Here is a 20,078-nt window from a genome sequence, read left to right as displayed (position 1 = left end):
CTTAAATACAGATTTGAATACCTCTTCAATTTCGATAATGCTTTTGAGATTCATGATGACAGTGAGGTGCTGAAGAGAATGGGAATGTCCTTTGGGCTTGAGGAAGGCAAATGCTCAGCTGAAGACCTAAGAACTGCAAAATCTCTGGTGCCAAAAGCTTTAGAAGGCTACATCACTGGTAAGTTAACTGTCACTTTTAAATATTGTTCCTTGTCAAAATCATAACGTTAGCTAACCAAAACAAGTTTAGTGATGTTAACCTACGTAGGTATGTTACATTTAAAGTTAAGTGAAAACCAGTAGGGCTGGTGACAAACTTTCAAGGGATCTGCCATAATAAGAAATTATTTCTTAAGTAACTAAAGTGACAGTAAGAACAGCTTTTATTCATTTTGAATGACTGCATATGTGTGGAAGAGCAAACTGACTCAGCTGCATTCACAATTGGAGGTGGTTGGGCTATAAGACTTATCCGTATCTCTGTCCATGTAGGATGTGCTCAGTGTTGTGTGCGTGCTCTTAAGTACATGGACTGTGGGTTCTCCTGCTCTGGTTATTATCTTGGCCAGTCATTTTTATACTCCCATTTACAATGTAAAGCTGTGATACTCAGACAAAAAGTGGCCAGCACATGCCATCTAAGAACTGAGCATCTGTAAGTAAAGCAAAAGATTCCAAAGAGGAATCCATGTTAGGTCCTTAAAATATGTGATGTCAAAGAATTGCTGAAAATAAATCAGAATTCAGTTGCATTCACTGAAAGCAATATGTTTTACGTGGCTTAACATTTCAAACTACTACCAATGTGCTTATATTAAAATCAAAACATGCTTGTTTTTCCTGCTCCACTCGTTCTGTATATTTTAAAATTCAGAATTCATCTTTTAATTTCATTCACTCTTGGAATTACACACCTGTCTGATACTGCACCAGTGCCAAAAAAAAGTCCCCAAGGAACAAAGTAACAATCCTTTCAGCTTGATGCAGCTAAGTATTATTTATCACAAATTACCAATACCAAAACAGAAAAGGAACGGAACCACATCTTCTAATATCACTGAAGTCTTTTGGTTTTCTTAATTGAACCCCTTGTACTGAAGAGCAAAATAATTTTCTATTTAATTTTAATCCTGCATTCATGCATATTCAGAGAATAGGATTTCTTCAAATTTGAAAGAGTTGTTTGTTACCCTCTTTTCTGTGTAAAACCAGCTTTTAAAAATAAAAAAACCGCACATATATAAATCAGTGATTAGTAAGGCATATTAACTTGTTTTGAAAAAAACATCAGCCACACCAATGTACGGCTGGTGTGACTTTTACTGAAAGCATTGCAGGCAGACAAGCACAGCGTTCCCATACAAGGAAGAAACAAGATGTACTCTGTTCCCATAAATAAATAAATAAATAAATAGCTCAAACATACATAAGATTGCATACTGCAAGAATGCTGTGATTAGGGTTGTTTCACCAGTAGCAGAGCAGTAGCCAGAAACCTGTCTTGAGTTTTAATAGGAAACCTATTGATCTATGCTTTTACTTGAAATGCATTGAGGCAGATACTGTGTTCTTTAGACATGGGTTAAATGTAGCTGCTTCAGCCTCTGAAATAACGTGTTATTAGAATAAGTACATTCACAGACGTATTCTATTTCTATTTTTGTATTCTGTTTGCAACTTCATTACACGACACAAATCTAGAGTTAATGGTACAGATTCAGTTTATATAGTAGAAGTTTCTAATTTTGCTGACAAATAAGGGAAAGATTTAAAAGTTTTGCACAATACCTGAAAATCCGACTTGCCTGATTACATATCTCAGTTCAGTATAACCTCCCATTTTAACCTGGGCAGTTTTCAGGCATTGTTTCTTCCACTATAGGAGCAGTGGAACAAGAGGGTAATTACTGTTTTCTGGAATTCATGGTTTACTTCCAAAGCTCTCATTGACAACCCATTAAGTACACAGACTACAAATACAACTATACTAGAAAAGCAAATCAAAAGCATGTCTCTTATTTGTTCACTGAATAAATTTGTTACAGTCAAGATCCAAGTTTTCCTAGAGTAGCTGCCTTCATGAAAGCAGTCCTGTTCTAATATGTCTAAAAGCAGTAGCTTCTTGCCTTCTAGTTGCATTCAACATCCAGATAATTTGCATGGAAACTGCTGAACTGTTACCATATGCATCAAAATCTGAGGGTTTTTTTTTTCCAGAAGGATTATGTATTTTAGCCATTCTGTAAGTGGCTTCACTTGCTAAAAAGTAATGCTTCTTATCTTTTTCTACTGGTTTCATGATGTTTCCCCAAAAACACCGTGTGTGTGTATATATATATATATATATATATGCATACATACACATATACATACATATGTACACACGCACATATATACACACACACGTGTGTATATACATACACACACTACACACTTTATTTTTAAGAACTACAATAGTGTGATCCTCAAGTGTCTTGACTGCCATTAAAATAAACAGAAGCTGAGACATATTAACATCATGTAGAAAGAGAATCCATACACCTTAAGCTGTGTTTTTAACACATTTTTCTATTGCTCTATTCTTTGCTAACAGTGCATACTTCTAAAGCTGACAGGACCACCTTAACATTTATTTATTTTTCCCCCCCAAAAGGGAACAAAAGTAAAAGTTAAAATGGCAGCATTGCTTTAGCTAAGCAAGTAATCCAGGGAAAGCAATGGACAGATAACAGGATGCACTACAACCACTTGCCAGCTTCTTATTACGGAAAGAGAAACATTATCTTTGATACTCTACACTTCCACCAGCTTTAAGATAGCATCCCAGGGTCTTACACCTGAAAAGTTATTATTTGGCAGAGGAATTTCTGGCTATGTAGCACATAGAACTAACCAAGGGCTTAGACCAGAACAATCTAAGTGTAAAGGAGGGAGTGAGAATCTAGTGGAAGGACAGAAACATGTCACGGACTGAGATAAGCATAAACTCTTGTATAACTGTATCCAAATCCTGTGTATTTTAAGCCATACTGATTCTACAGCTGTTAACGCAAAACCAGAGGCCTGCCTTTGTCAGTTGAGTCCTCACTTCTAGAAATGAGACTACAGAGGAAAAAAAAAGGAATTAAAAATTCTAAGGCATTAATAGTTGTGGTAACAGCATCCCACTTGTGTGTTGCCACTAAGGCAGCAGACCAAGCGGTGTCATTTAGGTCCTCTATACTAAGACACGTCTTTATTCTCCCCTGCATAAAGTGCTTTGCAGTCTACATAAGTTACAAGCCTGGATCAGAGAACAAGCTGGAGATGGAATGAAAGATGTGAATACTGATGAATGAATAAGCTTGTCCAACTACCAGCAATAATCTTCTGCAACACTATTTACGTCTGCATTAACTGCTAAAGGCTAGTGAAGGTACTCCTTTGGAGCCTTCTCATGTCATATAGAAGTTTCTACCAAATGCATCTGCAGCAAGTACATGCCTGGTTCATAGTAAAGAAGCCACTCTTAGATGAAACTGCATCATCTTGGAAAGGTTCTTCAAACTGATCTCCCTGATTCATACGTGCAGCTACTCTACCAGATGTAGTAAGACTTGTAATCACAGACAGACTTCTATTTTGGCAGTCCCTTCCAGACAGGGAATGGCTTCTTACACTCTCCATCCTGCACAGACTTTTTATTTTCCCTGTCTCCTCTGAGCCCAACTGGAAATCAGCATTTAGGAACACTAGGCAATGAAAGTACAGGGCAAGGATATGCATCCTTGAAACTTTTCTGCCATATGCATTACATCCATGCCGTCTTCCATCCTGCTCTTCAAAAAGAAGGCAGCAATTATCCCAAAATGCTAATTAAACACAAAATAACTAGCACTGACTTGCTACTCTTCTGGAATATTAAGCATGTAGACACAGGTACACCCTTGCAAAAGACCAGGGGAAAAAAAACCTGTGATACATTTACATAATAACCCACGTTATTAATCTAAATATAGTGCTGTCATTCCAAATGGTTTGGCCACCTCCCTGCAAACACAGGAAGAAACTGTCAGAACACGTTCTTTGTAACTCTAAGCTTGCATTTAGGGCAGTCTTAATGAAAATCATCCAGCTGTGCCCATAATCAGCCATTCTTGTCTATTCAGGCCTCGTAGATCACTCTAGTGCTACCAATTAGCAATCTTTTCTGTCTTGTTTCAAAGACCCTCTGAAGGAATACCAGCCTTGCTCTCCAATGTCATTTAACCTCACTGCTGCAGGTCTACACAGCACAACAAGGGAGCTGGTGGATCCCAATGGATAGTGAGCCAGTTTATGTGACTGCAGGGAAACAGACAACTTGCTTAAAACATACCCTCTGCTAAACATGGCACTATCAAATTTCAAGACCAAAACCTAACATGAATACAGTAATACAAATGAGAAAGCATACATAACAGATTGTAATTCTTCTTGTCCGTTATAAAACAACTCCAGGTAACAAAGTATCTTGGTGGCCTGCACTCCTAATGGCTACAGTTACATTCATACCTTCACCAAACTCCATAGCAAAATAAAAAAAAAAAATTACAATCTGTAACTGTGGTTTCCATAAAGGATTCCAAAACTGAGTAGCTGCCCTATTGCTGCATACAGCTCTAGGTGGAATCATCTGCAGTGCATGTGCTCTACAGTAGGAAAAGTTTCATACAGGTAACCTGTATTCTGCATCTGAGGACTTGGCAAGGTCTGAGCGTACCCACAAATGCTGGGGAATATATAATTCATTTTGGTTAAGCAGAACACATCTACAGTATAAAAAAAATCAATCTAAGCTTCTCTTGTAAAATAAATGCAGAATCCTAACTGCAAACAGAATGCGAAGTGTAACACTTTAAAAAAAAAAAAACTAAGTAGCCATAATGAGTGCAGCTGTACTTTCTTCTAGATATGTCTACAGGATTGTCATGGATGAACCAAGGATTACTTTCAGCACAAGCAGTTTCACATTCAGAGATAGCAGGAGGCACTTCTGATTCAAAATCAAGGTAAATAAAATAATTTTTTATTCAAGGCTGCTAATAGATTCTTGTATACTTTCAGTGACCTCACTGGTTCATACCATTTACATGCAGGACATGGGATGTTTTCTGTTAAGCTTGATTTTCAGTTGTGAAAGTCCTTTTTGCTAATTGTATTTGAAAGGTTAAATCTACATTTTAAACATGCTAGTTATTTTATATCTACTGTTGCAGAAGAGTAGAATCACTTCCAAGCCCTTGTAAAAACATGTGAGCCATAAAATCACAAGGCTGAAAAAGACCTCCAAGTTCATCTAAGTCCAACCATCGGGTCCGCCAGTATTTTCCCCACTAAACCATGTCCCTTACTACAGCATCTAAACATGTCTTAAATACCTCCAGGAACAGTGACTCAACCACTGCCCCGGACAGCCCGTTCCAAATATCCAACCTGAACCTTCCTTGGTGTAATTTGAGGCCATTTTCTCTGGTCCTGTCAGTAGATACACAGAAGAGGCCAACCCCCACCACGTCACAAGCTCCTTTTCAGGCAGTTGTAGAGAGCTCTCCCTTGAGCCTTCTCTTCCTCAGACTGAACAATCCCAGCTCCCTCAGCCACTCCTCACAAGACTTGTGCTTTAATACCCTTTCACAGCTTCATTCTCCTCTGGACACACTCTGGAGCCTCAATGTCTTTCTTGTTTTGAGGGGCCCAAAACTGAACACAGCACTCGAGGTGCAGCCTCAGCAGAGCTGACTAAAGGGTGACAATCACCTCCCTGCTCCTGTTGGCTGCACTATTTCTGATACAAGCCAGGATGCCACTGGCGGTCTTGGCCACCTGGGCACACTGCTGGCTCACATTCAGCCAAGCATCAACCAACATCCCCAAGTTCTTTTTTCAGCTTAAGCAATTCTACTAGGCAATTAGGGAGAGGGGGTGGGGAAAAGGCCAATCTTTTTTAGGCTATTTTCCAATATTTCAGCCATTTTCAAAACCATGAGCTGTGCTTAACGTAAAGTTTTAGGATGTTTCTTTTCTGACATCATTTCTTGCCCTAAAGAAAAAACAGAGGCCAAAAAGAAAGCTTAATGCTTTATGAGAAATCTTCTAAACTTTTAACATTTCTGTTGTTTTAATAGTGAGAATCCAGGGTTGTGTTTGGATACTGAAGTGGCTTTAGCAACTGGGCAGTTTCTTGCCCCTAGCAGTCAGCAGTCCAGTAGTGCAACATCACGCTACTCTGAATCACGGGGAGAAACTCCATGCTCATTCAATGAAGAAGAAGAAGAGGATGAAGATGAAGACGACCCTTCCTCCCCAGAGTAAAGACAGTGAAAAAAATGGATACACAAAATGCTGCTCATATATATTCTTAATGGGAGCTCACACTTGGATTTTACTTAGGTTTCTTGCCTTGGTTTGCACTGTGCTCAGTGAAGCAAAATGGAAGCTTCAAAATAAATTAACCCAAAGCTGAAATGGGAAACTTTTTATAACTGAACAGAGTGACATGCAGACACAGAGCAAAGTGGTATTTTTTATCAGCTACAACCAAGGAAAAGAACAAAGTCCCTGGAGATACAGCAAAGTAAACATCAAAGTTTGTATTTTCCATTTTGGGATATTCTGTCTCAAGTCTCTGTCTTCATCATATCTTTACCAGATGGGGAAGAAAAAGCCAATTCTTGTGTTGTCTTTTGGATGTTCTACCTTTAAAAAATAAAAAATAAAAACCAGGGGGGAGGGAAGGGGGGAGGAAGAGGGAGCACATGGATGTGCTAAAATAGCTATTTAAAACTATCCTGTATGAAAACTGTTGTAGGGAAAAGGAGCTGTTAGAATATTTGCTTTTTTTCTGTTCAACTTGCTGTATTGAAGATTCTTAAAGTAATATAAATTGCAGGTTATTAAATCAATCTTGGATTAGCTTAAATCCATTTTAGATACTCTAAAAGTAGCTTTTCTCTTTTGAAAGGTTCATATGTTTGTTTATACTGCAAACCTAACTTATTACAAGTGATTATTAGCCATTATTAAGCAGTCGGCATAGAAACAGTATTCTCTGCACCAGCTTTTTTCAAGGAAAGAAAAGTGGAAACAATGATTTACGGATTACAGCACATACTATAGAACTTCTCTTTTACTGTTCAGGCATTATAGTCCATTTGACTTTATAGCATGAATATTAAAAAAGCAAAAAAAAAACACAAACAAAGAGGCCTCTACGTATCAAAGATCTCAGGCAGTATGATTTCAAGTCAGGTAATGGAAAGTTCAGATTTTTAGGAAAGAATAAATTTTGACAATATGCAATTTTATGTTTTGCATTCTAGTCATCATGGGTTGATAGATAATTTACTTCTGCTGCACACACCTCAACGCGCCTTTGAAAAACATTAGTATTGAACAAGTTAAAATGATTTGGCTGAAGTTATACAACATGAATTCCCTTTGAACTGTTCAATTATACTTAAAACAAGTGGCTCCATACTCTGTATTTAACATCACACTCACTCACAAAGACCTTTTTAAAAATCCCTGCATAACAGCACAACGCTGTAGATGTACGGTTCTCATAGTGTTCCGACATCCAATATTTGAAGTAGCCCCAAAGTTAACTAGTTTCAGCTCAGTAAATAAAAACAGTGTTTCTTTTTAGTTTCGTACTGTATGTCAGTAATTGACCTTTTTCTAAGTACCAGTATAGTACCTGTCAGATCTCAGTGGCACTGTCTCTGTTATGTAAAGATTAGGCAGCTTAGAATACTGTATTTGCTTGAGCAGTGGCAACACATTGCAGCCACTGACTGCTGCAGCTGTTACTCAGGCACAGCATGGGCTGTGTCCACCTCAGCATTTACAAAGCCACACGCAAGCCAAGGTGACCCAAAAGCACTCAGCCTAAGATAGGAAGGTGAACCAGCACTTCAGCTAAAAAAAGATGGCTGTTGTACAGATGTTATGACTAGCTACACACAGGACAGGTAAAACTGCAAGAAGCATACAGATACACCTACATGTTCTCATTAAAAATCATCCACGTCGAAACTTTTTGTATTCAACATTAGGACAGCACCATTTTTAAGACATACAGCTCTTCTCCGGGAAGGCAAAGCAATCTAGCTTATACAAATGATATGCAAATACACAAAAAAGAAAAACCACATGCCTACCCTGTTATTCATCCTCCAGGCAAGACTGTTAGACTGCCCTATGCACATGGCTCACAGGCAACAGCAGGCTGAGATTTACACCACCTCACTGCAACCAAATCTGTAATGCTACCTCTCTATGAAGAAAAGCTTTACAAAGAGAAAACGATATTCTCACAGAGAGAGTCAATGTACTTGACTAAATGGTGAGATAAGACGACAAGGTGACTGATGCTCTGGACATACCATTAGCTACATGAATGGCATTTCATTTAAACAGGCAGTTGCCTTTATTCATGAAAATATATTGTCCTCTCAGCTTTCATTGGACAGGCCAGAGGGAAGGTACCCAATGTACACAGGACATCCTGAGGCACTTTAAGAGGGGGGCAGCATTTTCTCAAGTAATTATTCCTCACCCCTCAATATTTTATGGACAAATCTAGTTGTATGCTTTGTTCATGTTTCCCCACTCAAAATCTGCATAAAAAGTAACAACAGCAAAGCATTCAACAACTTCTGAAGAGCTTGAGGTACTTTGAAATATAAGATGCTGACAAATTAAAAAAAAAAAAAAAATCTTGCCCAGAAATAGGATGTATTTCATTGTGTATTTTATTAGTAGTCAGAGTGCTTGGCAGGAGGAAGATCTTCAGTCATACCTCGCTCCCACTGATGTCTGTTTCCATCAGCACAGCTACTTGCTCTCTAGGCTAACTCAAAGCTAGCAACTTTTTTTTTTTTCCCCTACTGTTCAATTTAGGAGCACATAATATTTACGCAGTTGAACAGAGACTTTTATAAGTTATTTTTCTGAACTAGTGGAATACAAAGGACAAAACAAGTTAGAACACTTAGAAGAAACTTCAAAAGGAAATTCTTTCCTTAGGATTCTTTGTGCCAAGTTACAGCTGAGGATGGAGTTCAACTACAGCACTGTGTTCCTGTGGTTACACCGGAGCCTGGGAACTATGAGAGCCCTGGGCCTTATCCAACCATAGTCACTCATGTACAATCTCAGGCACGCCTTTCAGTCTCTCTAGTTGAGCTTAATTGACATTAATAAATACAATAAAGTAGGGAAACGCAGGACAAGACCTCACTAAATACAGATGAAGTTGCATCTGCCTTAAGCTCAGAGTAATTAATGAACAGCAAAGGGATTAAGAATATTAACCAACCCCACTGCTCCCACTAAGCTAGCGGCAGTAGTGCTCAGCTGCTTCAACACAGCAGCCTTCCCTGTGTCAGCCAGCAGCTGGGATTTTCAACAATAAAATGCTCAGAAGCAAAACAGGCTCTCATTTTCTAGTCAAGTAGCACCATATTCTGCTTGCTTGTGCTGAGTATTCACAGATACGAAACAGGGTGCAGCCCGCACCAGCAGGTGACTCATACAAGGCAGAGTTAGTATTTGATTTTTCATACAAATTCTATTTGACCTTTTTCCATCCCTTGGAATGCTGTTTCCAAATGCTTATACATTCAGCAGCGTAATGCTATGTATAAACGCTATTTCACATATTGCAGTAAAAAAAAAATAATCTAAATTTGACTTAAAGACAACACGGCAGCATCACAAACTAGGTGAAAAGTGATGAGCAGCAGACAGCATACTTTTAGCATTTGAAACTGATAAAATATATGTGGATTTTAGTTCTAGAAGTTCCATTACTGCATGTGAATGTTCTTACTTTGCTGGCAACAATCCACCTAATCTAAGACAGTGCATGTATGTGAGTTAAGGTTAAAGCACACGCTATCTGTTCAGCTGCAGTAACTGTTCCATTGAATGTACACTGCCGCACACCGCAGCTCAGATATTTCCATCCTGGCTGTAGCCCCATTCCCAGCTGGAAGTTGCTGAGTGTACAAAATACCAACAGAAGGACTCGTGCTGAACAACCAAGTCAGCCTGATGCAGCATGACATACATGGGCCAAAGAACCCAGCATATTTTAGAAACAAACAAACAAGTTTATACATAAGATGATGTGTGAATTTAGAACTCAACAGTTAAGGTTATAAATGCCAAGTGCTCTTTCTACTGACTACACCCAGTACTTTAAATGAAGAGCGTGGCTGAAAGTGAATCGCATTTGTAACTAAACACTGGGCAGTACTCGTTTTTCTAATTAGCTGCCTCTTTTCAGCTGTAAATTATCCAGGCACTTCATAGAGAAGACTTCACTTCTAATGAGTTAAAGACACACAGGCTTGGGACTCATTTAAAAACAAAGCTCGAGTGTTTAGTAAATAAACCAGTTCTCTTCTGACTGACCTACCTAATTTGCATTTTCATTAACCTAGTTTTCATTGCAAGAATACCTCTGTTTCAGGAGCATATTATAAATAACCAAATATAATGAGGCTGGGAAGAGATGATGACTTTTTTTATGTTTTAAGAATTCTCATCATAGCCATACTTCGGGGCAACATCTTTCTGCTTCCTGCACGCTTACTTCGTCTTAAAGGAAGAACTTTTCTGCTGGCTGTTCTTCACATAAATCCCAGTACCCTGGAACTCCTTGGAACTCTCATTGCTTAGACTTCACTGAGTTCATAGATTCCCTCTCCTGCTTTTCTGTCCATTTACTTCAGCGAGTGTTTTTAAGAGGCCACGCAGGGCTGATGCCAGGACCCAGGCACCTGCCACTGCCAACCTTGTTCCCAGTGGTTCCTCCCAGCTCCGTGCAGCTGCTCACACAGGCAGTGCACTCTCCACAGGCCCCTTGCCAGGCAGCACTGACTGTTACCCCCTGCTCCTTAGGTCAGCCAGCCAGAACAAATGGGTTTTTCCCACTTAGATCTCTTTGACAGTATCCAATAATTTAGGATATCTGCTTAAGTCACAAATCAAAAATCCATGTTCACATTTGGGCAGAAGCATCTTTACTAGAATGTGGTACCCCACTTAATTTTCAGACTTCAGACATAAGAGACCACAGGCCAACAAGAAGCAGCTACATACAATTTCAATTCAGCTGTAGATTTAAATTAAACTCAACTATGCAGTATTCAGGGAACTTTTCTGAGACAAAACGAGCCTTTCCCTGTGACTTGTTTTGTAATAACCCACACTGCTACCCAGGCTGAGTGAAACGCACTGATTCCACGGCAGTGTCTGGATGAAGGTTTACAGATCACATGCAGCTATTCAGAATGGCCACAAGATAAAAATATTTACCAAAAAAGAAAGTCCACAAAGTATCTCCATTTTTTTTAGTGGATTTGTTAATGCTGTAAGGTAACTGACAATTAATAATTTGGTTGCAGTATTATGCAGATTAATCAGACCTCCCAGAACCTCCCTGGTAAAATACCAGCTGAACCAAAAAGCCATCACACTTCAGATACTCCCCCCTGTCTCTAAAGCCAGGTTGTATATACAAAAAATACTTCAGATTAGAGAGGTTTTGATAAAGACGTGCAAAAACGATGACCCTGTACCTCACAAGACCTATGGTGACTGGAGCCAGGAATACTACTCAGAACCAAGCCGGGCACACCGGTGCTGGCTGAGGCAGCCCCACATGCTGCTGGCACTGCGCAGCAGAGCTGGCAAGGAAGCTCCCTGTAAAGGCTCACCAGCGTCAGCCATGAACCAGGCAGGTCCCCAGCAGCTCCCTCCATGTTGCGCTGCTGGAATGGTACTTGCTAACACCTGTTACGTTCTGCGTGGAAGTGCCTTGTACCAACACTTCCTTTTTCCACTGAAAACGCAGAAACCACTTGCATGAAACCATTTTAAGTGAAATACATGAAGACTTTTAAGAAGGAAGCCAGTCATGGACAAAAACATTACTTTTTAATGCTGCACTTAAAGTTTGTAAACTTGGCAGGGGTAGGAGCACTGACGTGCAGTTCACAAAGATGGAAACTGCAGCCAACTCTTAGTTTCAGTTAATTGCTCTTCATTCTGGCACTCTCTACCATCTCCCTCCTCCCAGCCATGGGCACAAAGCATCACATTTTGGCAGAAATGTTCCTCCCTGTTCTTGTGCTCATTCCTGTGTCTTTGGGAAGGCCCAAGCTGCTGCTTAGTTTTTGAGATAATTTTCTGTGGATTTTTGAATTCTCCAAATACCTTTAAATTCTACAGTAAAGTTTTATTTTTGTAGGACTGCTATTAAGCTATCCTGATTTCTTTTTCCCAGATCAAACAGCGTTACTTTCTACTACCACATTGTACGTGGCTAGGAGTAGTGTAAAAGGAATGCAGTAGCATTATGTGTGCTTTAAACACTGAGAAAGATATAAAGAAAAATGCATATACAAAGTTTTACTTTCCTAATAGGAACACTGTCATTAGCAAATAGCATATTTGAACCAATAGGAAATATTACTTTGTAGTAGCAAACACTTTGTAAATAAAAACTTGTTATTTTTTTAATGGAAATTTTATAGAAGCTATTTCTGTATACTCAGTTGATTCCATGTTTACTGAAAATGCTGCAAGTGGGAATTGTACATTGAAAATGGGGGTGGGAGCAATGGCTGACCGCAGCAGCAACAGCTGCGTGCTGGAGAGAAACAGCACCCGGCTGCTGCGAGTGGGAAGGGCAGCCTGACTGTACAGGAACTAAATAAAGGCATTTCAAGGCAACTACAGCGGGCCTGGTTCGGTGGTGGTTTTGTTTGTTTGTTTAAGAAAAACATGGAAAAAAGGGTGATGAAAATTCAAGTTGACAGTAAATGTTCTTTATCTGTTTAAACGTTAAAAATAAAAAACCCTTCATTAGTTCCATCTCAAGGCAGTACTGCATTGCGTGACAGTTTGAAAATGAAGGAGGGAAATCTATCAGGTGAGCGCTTGTTGGTCAGTTCACCATTCCAAGACACTTCCCATGTTGTTCCGGATGGCAGATTTCTGAATTTGTCACATTTTGACAAAACAACTGGAAAAATATCTAGGAATATTACTGTTCCTGTCTCACCAAGAAATGCACCCAACTTACATCTTATTGATAGCCTCAGAAACATCTACTTGATTGCCATGTCAGGTTCATCCCAGCACGCTGTATTTCAGCACCCTGCGTGCTCCCCTTGCATCTCACCCTACGTCATTCTTTTCCTGCAGGCCCCTTTCACACACTTGCAGACACAGAACACGCACCCTTCCTGCCTCCCGCCTGGATTCTGCCAGCAAGGACCCAAACGGTGACAGTTCCCTGTGCCTCCTCACTGTGTGTGCTGGTTTTCCCAACTCCATCGAATTCAGAAATCCCAGAGCAATTTCACAGTGCTTGTTCTCCCTCACACATAAACAATCCATCAGTTTTATTCTCAAATCAGCATAAAAGTTACAAGACAATAGGAAAAGACCACAAAACCGAGCTTGTTCCTGTGCAGTTGCTACTTCTCACATGGCACCCTTCATTTAAGTGCACTGGCAAATTTGGGGAGGCATTTTCAGGAACAGTTTTAGCTGACTACATGTAGCCCCAGGCCCAGCTGGTTTGCTGCACGCTTGTCACATGGTTTCTGTAGGTCTAAAACACTGCTGGAGAAATGTGGGAGCACAGTCCTTATCTCAGCAATAAAGACACTGCCTCCTTGAAGCACAGCCTGGTGATCTGTATGTTCTTTTGTGTCAGTGCTATGTAAAGAGCCACCAGAAGGGTTCTGAATCACTGCACCGGTGGTGCAGCTTGCTAGGATAAACACTGTCCTCTCAAGAACCTGGAAGGAAAGGTTTGCTGCCACTTCATTTCTTGGTGATGCTTCTTCACACTGGGATAACCTCCCGGGAGCCCAACACAGGGAAACGTTAAAGCACAAACCCTCTTTTTTTTTTTTTTTTTTCCCTTCTAACAATTACTCAGTGTGGTTCTCTAAAAAGGAAGGAGGGCATTAAAGAGCCCTCTCTGAAATCCCAAATGCCTTTGGTCAGAATCTCTCTGACCACCCACTAAGAACACTATGCTAGCCAATGCTGGCTTAATGTTTTTCTTCACTGAAGTCTGCAGGTGTTACAAATAAGAACTTAACACGCAATGGTAGCTCTGTGGCACTGCTGTTCTCTGGGATGGTAACAATGATCAAGACAACAAGCACTTTCTATGGTTATAAAAAAGCAGTCTTTAAAATTGCGTTTTGTTGAATTACACGTTCTATTAGAAAACAAAAAGATCTCAAAACATTCAGAGAAGCCGACAAACCAGTCAACCACGTCAGTGTAAGTCTGTGATTCCGCACACTCTCTCTCAGCCCCAGCGGTAGGGCAGGGCGCGGGGCGGTGCCCTCTGTGAGCAGCGCCCGGCCGCGTGTGCCGCTGCCAGGCCATCCTCGGTGCTGGTGTTACCTGCAGGCTGGGGACAGCTGCCTCCTCGCGGAAACCGCCGCCCAAGGAGAAGGCAGCGCTGCACAGCCCAGCACAGCGCTGCACAGCCCAGCACAGCGCTGCACAGCCCCTCCGCTCCGCTGCCCGCTGATCGCAGCACGCGGCGCACACCCGGACACGCACAAGCCCACCATATGTGGAAGTACACAAAGATCGCATTGAATGGAGCTACTCGACGAACGTACGTTTTCAAACATATGGCAATAAGAAATCCTGTTTATTCCACACGGTATAAAAAGAAGCCGCGAGCGTCCGGCGCGTTCAGGGCTTAAAAGACTCCACGAGCAGAGCGCCCCGGGCCGGGCAGCCCCCGCCAACTGCCAGCAGTCAGAGCGGCCCTCGCGTTCCGCCGCAGTCAGATCCTCCGCTTCAACCGCCGCGCCACAGCCGTTCCAAACCCGCGCGCAGCCCCCGCCGGGGCTCTGACGGAGCGCGGCACGAAGGAACCGCACCGCGGCCACCCGAGCGCTGCCATCCGCGCCGCAAAGGCCGCGCACCGCCCACACAGCGCAGCCACGGGCGGTTTTCGCGTGCAGGGAACGCGGCCGCCGCTCCCCACGCGCCGATCCCGCACGCCGATCCCGCTCGCAGCCCTACGCGGTCGCCGCGCCCCCGACCGCCCCGCCGCCTTTCCCCGCCCCTCCCGACGCGTCGGAGCCGCCCTCCCTTTCCCCGCCCGTTACCTGTTCGCTCCAGAAGACCGCGCTGTACTCCAATCCCGCCGCGTCGCCCCGCGTCGTGCTGCGGTTCTGGCGCCCGCCGAGGTAATAACGGCCGCGGCACGCGCCCGGCACAGCACGCAGGCGCGCAGGGCCGCAGCACGTGCAGCGCAGGGCGGGACGGCCGCGAGCGCACAGCTGCCGCCCCTGAGCCGCGGCCGCCCGGCACCTGTGCCCGCGGGGTGGGCTCTGCAGGAGGGGGACGCGCCCGGCCCGCCCCGCGCCACCTGTGCGGGGTTTCTGGTGAGCGCGGAACCGCAGAGCGAGCAAAAGCAAAATCAGCACTTAGGAACCCAACCAACGTCTGGGCGCTTCGGGACGAGCGGTGCTCGCACAGAGGGGAAAGGGGGGGATGCGATGAACGAAGCGCAGGAGCCGCTCCCGGGGCGAGAGGTGCGCTCAGCACACACAGCGTAATAATTAAATGGAGAACGCGTTCACGTGTGCTGCGCGAGACCGTGCTCAAACACCTGGTGGAGAGCCCTTATTCCAATGGAGGAAACACGGGATCAGCAGGGAAACAGATGGGTACATCACCAAGCACACACAGATCCCAGGAAATAAAGCAGTGTTGGTTCATGTAGATTTCTTAGCAATAACAAAGAACTCCAGTACAAGAAAGACATAGAGCTGTTGGAGAAAGTCCAGAGGAGGGCCACAAAGATGATCAGAGGGCTGGAGCACCTCCCTGCAAAGACAGGCTGAGGGAACAGGGCTTGTTCAGCCTGGAGAAAAGAAGGCTGCGGGGTGACCTCATTGCAGCCTTTCAGTACCTGAAGGGAGCCGACAAACAGGAGGGGAGTCAACTCATTGAAAGGGTAGATAACAGCAGGACAAGGGGAAATGGTTTTAAGTTCAGGGAGGGAAGATTTAGGACAGCTGTCACGGGGAAGTTCTTTACTATGAGTGGTGAGGTGCTGGAACAGGCTGCACGGAGAGGTTGTGGGTGCCCTGTCCCTGGAGGTGTTCAAGGCCAGGGAGGATGGGGCCCTGGGCAGCCTGGTGCAGTATTAACTGGGAAGGTTGGTGCCCCTGCCTGTGACAGGGGGTTGGAGATTGATGATCCTTGAGGTCCCTTCCAACCCGGGCCATTCTGTGGTTCTGTAACTCTTGCCTGACTCAGAGGTGGTTCTCATTTTTTCCTTTGATGGAGGAAAAGACCTATTTCAAACCTTTGGAAAACAGAATTCATCAGATGAGATACAACTTAACATGCCCTTCATGGAATAAGTATACTGCACTAACAAATAGTCACAGCACAACATATCTCTCTGTGATTGCTCATGGTTATAAGCCCTCAAACTGCTAAGTTAGGTGCTGCTGTTTGTTTCTGTGGCACGTAACTAGTTGAAGTCGTATTAGAAAGAGCCAGTGACAGGGAAATAGCAGCAGTAAGAAAAAATACAGGAGACCGCTCTCACCAGTGGTCTGGCTCCTAAAATAGATGCAGAAGCAGAAAGCAAGCAGCCCTCCACCAACTTCCATCAGCCACTACTAATTACCAGCTACTACAGACTCTTAACTGTGCATGAGTTTCACTGTACAATGCATTTCTTCTCAAGAGCAGCTTGCAAGCTGGAAAATACGGAATACAGCTTTTGCAATCCAGAATGAGTTAAGAGCCTCATGTCTGAGCTCCCTGCAGACCGCAACACCGTGACATCTCTGACAAGCCAGGCAGGCATCCCCAGCTCAGCAGATAGCAGGAACATAGACTCAAAGGGCAAAGACATCTCACAGTTCCAACAGCCATTCATGTCCTACGGAGATTTCAGAGAGCTTTCCTGTTATATTTTAAGTCATGACTGCATTTCTGTTTGTCAGAGTGCATTTGCTGGTTGCACAGCTGAGGTTTTATATGCAAGTCAGCCTACAGCAGTTTCCAGTAATGGCATCTTATGCAATTTTTGACCTACTTTAACGCACTAGGGCACTTGGAAACACAAGATCCACTGCAGCAGCTTTCTGCTCTATGGTTACAGTGCAGCAGAAAGCAAGTCTTTAGACAAATACATCAATTCACTAAAATGCAGGTGAATTAAAAAAATAATAATTTTCAAGGTATTTGCCAAACCATTAGGAACATTCAGATCATCATACCTATTGTTTTCAAGACTGAACACATGATTTGAAAAAGATCAAAATCAGTAAGCTGTTGCATATGCACTGACCTTTTCTGCGCTTTCTCAATCTTACTAGGCTGCTGCTTCCTGAAGATCACAGCTTAACACCTCAAATCAGGGCTTCTCTCATAGTGGAACGCTACAGGGTTAGCAATACATAGATCCTTTCCATTGTCCTACAAGACAGCCATAGCTAATCAAGAATAGCCGCTGTACCTTATTTCTTTACCTTCCTGTATCTCATTGGCTTGCTGTGCTGGGCTTTACTCACTTCAAGTGCTGAGGGTAGAGGACCAGGAACTCTCAGAAAGCTCTTAACTTTATACCTATGCTATAGTCAGCCTTAAGTGAACAGTTCAACTCATATAGAAGCTTGATTAGGGAGTTAGTAGGAGAACAGAAGAACGATGCTGAGCTGCTGCTACACTGACCATCTCAAAAGAAGGCAGAACCAGCCACTTTCGCAGCTTTTCTTCAGAGTAGATTAACATTTAGAACCTTATATAGCTTATCTGTAGATTTGTTTTAAATAACATTTAAACAAATCAGGCTGAAATTCACAACCACTTAAAAATACTATTTAAATAAAGAAATTTCTAAAACCGATCAAGTTTGCAGAGAATCTTACACAATTACATATATGCTAACCTCTCCCTGCACCTAAAAGGCAAAGGAAGCATGAGGAAGTGAGCTGGGCACATACTGTTCCCTACACTGAAAACTGTCCAACCTCTGATGCATTATGATTTATCTCATTCATGAGATTACTTAACTTGGAACAAGTTAAGTATAGTCATTAAAATATTCAAAGTGTTAAACAAGTGCATCAGCCCCATTTGTCACTAGGAGGGCAGTGGCAGTTCTTGAAGTTAGAATCCACAGCCATGGCAGGTTTACAGAGACATTGTTAGGGATGATAAGCACTACAGGAGTTACGGCTGTGGGGTCTCTCAGAAAAGTAGAAATAGCATCAGTAGGCTTACAAGTCACAAAATATTCGGGTTACAGTAGGCCATTTTCATTCCATAAAAATTTAAAGCAAATTTAAAAGGTTATATTTGGATCTAATGCATAATACACACAGCTAAGTGCACTTTCAGAAACTATATATACGCATTTAATTCAAATACATTGATATTTTTCCTAAGGAAATGTTGGCAAATCCACACTGAACTTTTAGCAATTTCAGTCATTTAATGCAAAACTGAAATGAGCCGCAGCTCCACACCATACTCACTGTTGGGAGCTGTATCACAAAAATATCTAAGTACATGCTAATAGACATAACTCTGCAAATTCCATTTTTGTCTTCTTTAGGTTCTTGCCTGAGATTTAAAGAAACAAAGAGTCTTACTGTTAGTCACAAATTATTCTATTTGATCCAAACAAACCACAGTGACATGCAAGCTTCTGAATACTCCTCATGTCACACTGATTTTACTTCAAGAATCACAGCCGCCAGACTAACAGACTTCAAATCAGAATTATCGGCTTAGCTTCCCTTGGATTTTCTTCCACCTCCACTTAGACAAAGAAAAAATGTAGGAAGGATTCCATACAGGGACTTGGTCTGATCTTGTATGTTAAATGCTACTTCTAACAAGACAATGACAGCTGCTGTATGTAATTTACCTGAAGGGCAACTAAGACTACTGTAAAATCAAGCCTCCATGATGCAATCTGTGCCTACAGCAACATTAATATTTATAGTCAGGCAACTCCTAAAAGTTGCATGTTCGGTTTGCAGCCCAACATCTGAGAGAGAGAAAGCACGTGTGCACCTTATCTACTGCACGATCAGTGTAAATAAAACCTTCAGCTAATACTGCCTCCTCATGATCTTCCCTTTATTGCTGTGTATTCACGTGCAGGGTTGGGTGGGGAGTGGGACTGTGGCATGGCAAAAAGAAAAGTGTAGATCAACTGAGCTGGATATTGGTAGACTTTCAGGGTAGTTTGAAACAGCACCTGCAACAACTGGCAGTTTCATGATGTTTAGAAGTCCTTACTCCAGGCTTGAAGGCACTAAAGTTACCTAATAAGACAAATAAGTATTTATTAGTATACAAGTTAATCATCCCAGGTTTCTAACTAAGAAGTTAGTAAATTTAAATCTTTAAGTCCATGGAGAGTTTTTTTAAAAATGTACATAAGGAAACAAGTAATTCTATTGTGCCCTAATAATCAAGATATCTGTTTATAAGCTAGACCATTTACTTATTCAAATTATGAAGAAAAAAAAAGATTCAATTACTAAAGTAGTTTAACTTTTGACTCATTACCTACATATATTTTATCTGGCATTTTTGGTAACTGAACCTTTTCAAAGTCCCATCCCTCCCACAACTGATGATGCCTATGTGAATAAATAAAAAAATACACTTCTACAAGATCTAGGGAGAACAGGAGTTTATTGAATTCTACCTGTCTGAAAAGTGCTGGTGAAGAATTGCCATTTCATGCTTTGTCTATATAAAGAAGTAGAAAGAGAAACTGTTGCAAGTATCAAGTCATTTGAAAACTGAGCATTTCTCTAGAAATTCTTACCATTCCTAAGTGAACACAAGTGTGATTTTATTATTGTTGTTGGCTTTTTTATACATGATGCTAGTATTTTTCATTTTCAAATGCAACCTCAACACTAAGTTCTGTTAGGCAGTATTAAAATATTTTCAGGCAGTATTAATATACAGAAAACCAATTAGCGATATCTTCAAGAACCCAGGTAGCCCAC

At 41.9% G+C, this 20,078-nt stretch overlaps 2 protein-coding genes across 30 annotated transcripts in view; one reads left to right on the top strand and one right to left on the bottom strand.

Moving 5' to 3' along the window:
- TFDP2 (transcription factor Dp-2) overlaps nucleotides 1-12,773 on the top strand; it is a 55,102-nt gene extending 42,329 nt beyond the window's left edge. For 10 of the 11 annotated variants that reach the window (XM_046898378.1, XM_015276879.4, XM_040705531.2 and 7 more), the window contains 3 exons: nucleotides 12-178; nucleotides 4,931-5,030; nucleotides 6,147-12,770. In XM_046898378.1, coding sequence (XP_046754334.1) covers nucleotides 12-178; nucleotides 4,931-5,030; nucleotides 6,147-6,333 — 454 coding nt within the window. In that variant the 3' untranslated portion in view covers nucleotides 6,334-12,770. Of the gene's footprint in view, nucleotides 1-11; nucleotides 179-4,930; nucleotides 5,031-6,146 lie in introns of all 11 variants that reach the window. The other variant, NM_001184713.3, reaches the window with a different exon arrangement.
- LOC107051833 overlaps nucleotides 1-15,245 on the bottom strand; it is a 34,142-nt gene extending 18,897 nt beyond the window's left edge. For all 19 annotated transcript variants that reach the window (XR_005862389.2, XR_006930925.1, XR_006930924.1 and 16 more), the window contains exon 1: nucleotides 15,186-15,245. The gene's annotated coding sequence lies outside the window, so the exon portion shown is untranslated. The remainder of the gene's footprint in view (nucleotides 1-15,185) is intronic.
- Between the last annotated feature and the right edge of the window lie 4,833 nt (nucleotides 15,246-20,078).

Source organism: Gallus gallus, chromosome 9, assembly GCF_016699485.2.
Source record: "Gallus gallus isolate bGalGal1 chromosome 9, bGalGal1.mat.broiler.GRCg7b, whole genome shotgun sequence".
Classification (NCBI taxonomy): Eukaryota; Metazoa; Chordata; class Aves; order Galliformes; family Phasianidae; genus Gallus; species Gallus gallus.
This window is presented reverse-complemented; position numbering and strand designations above follow the sequence as displayed.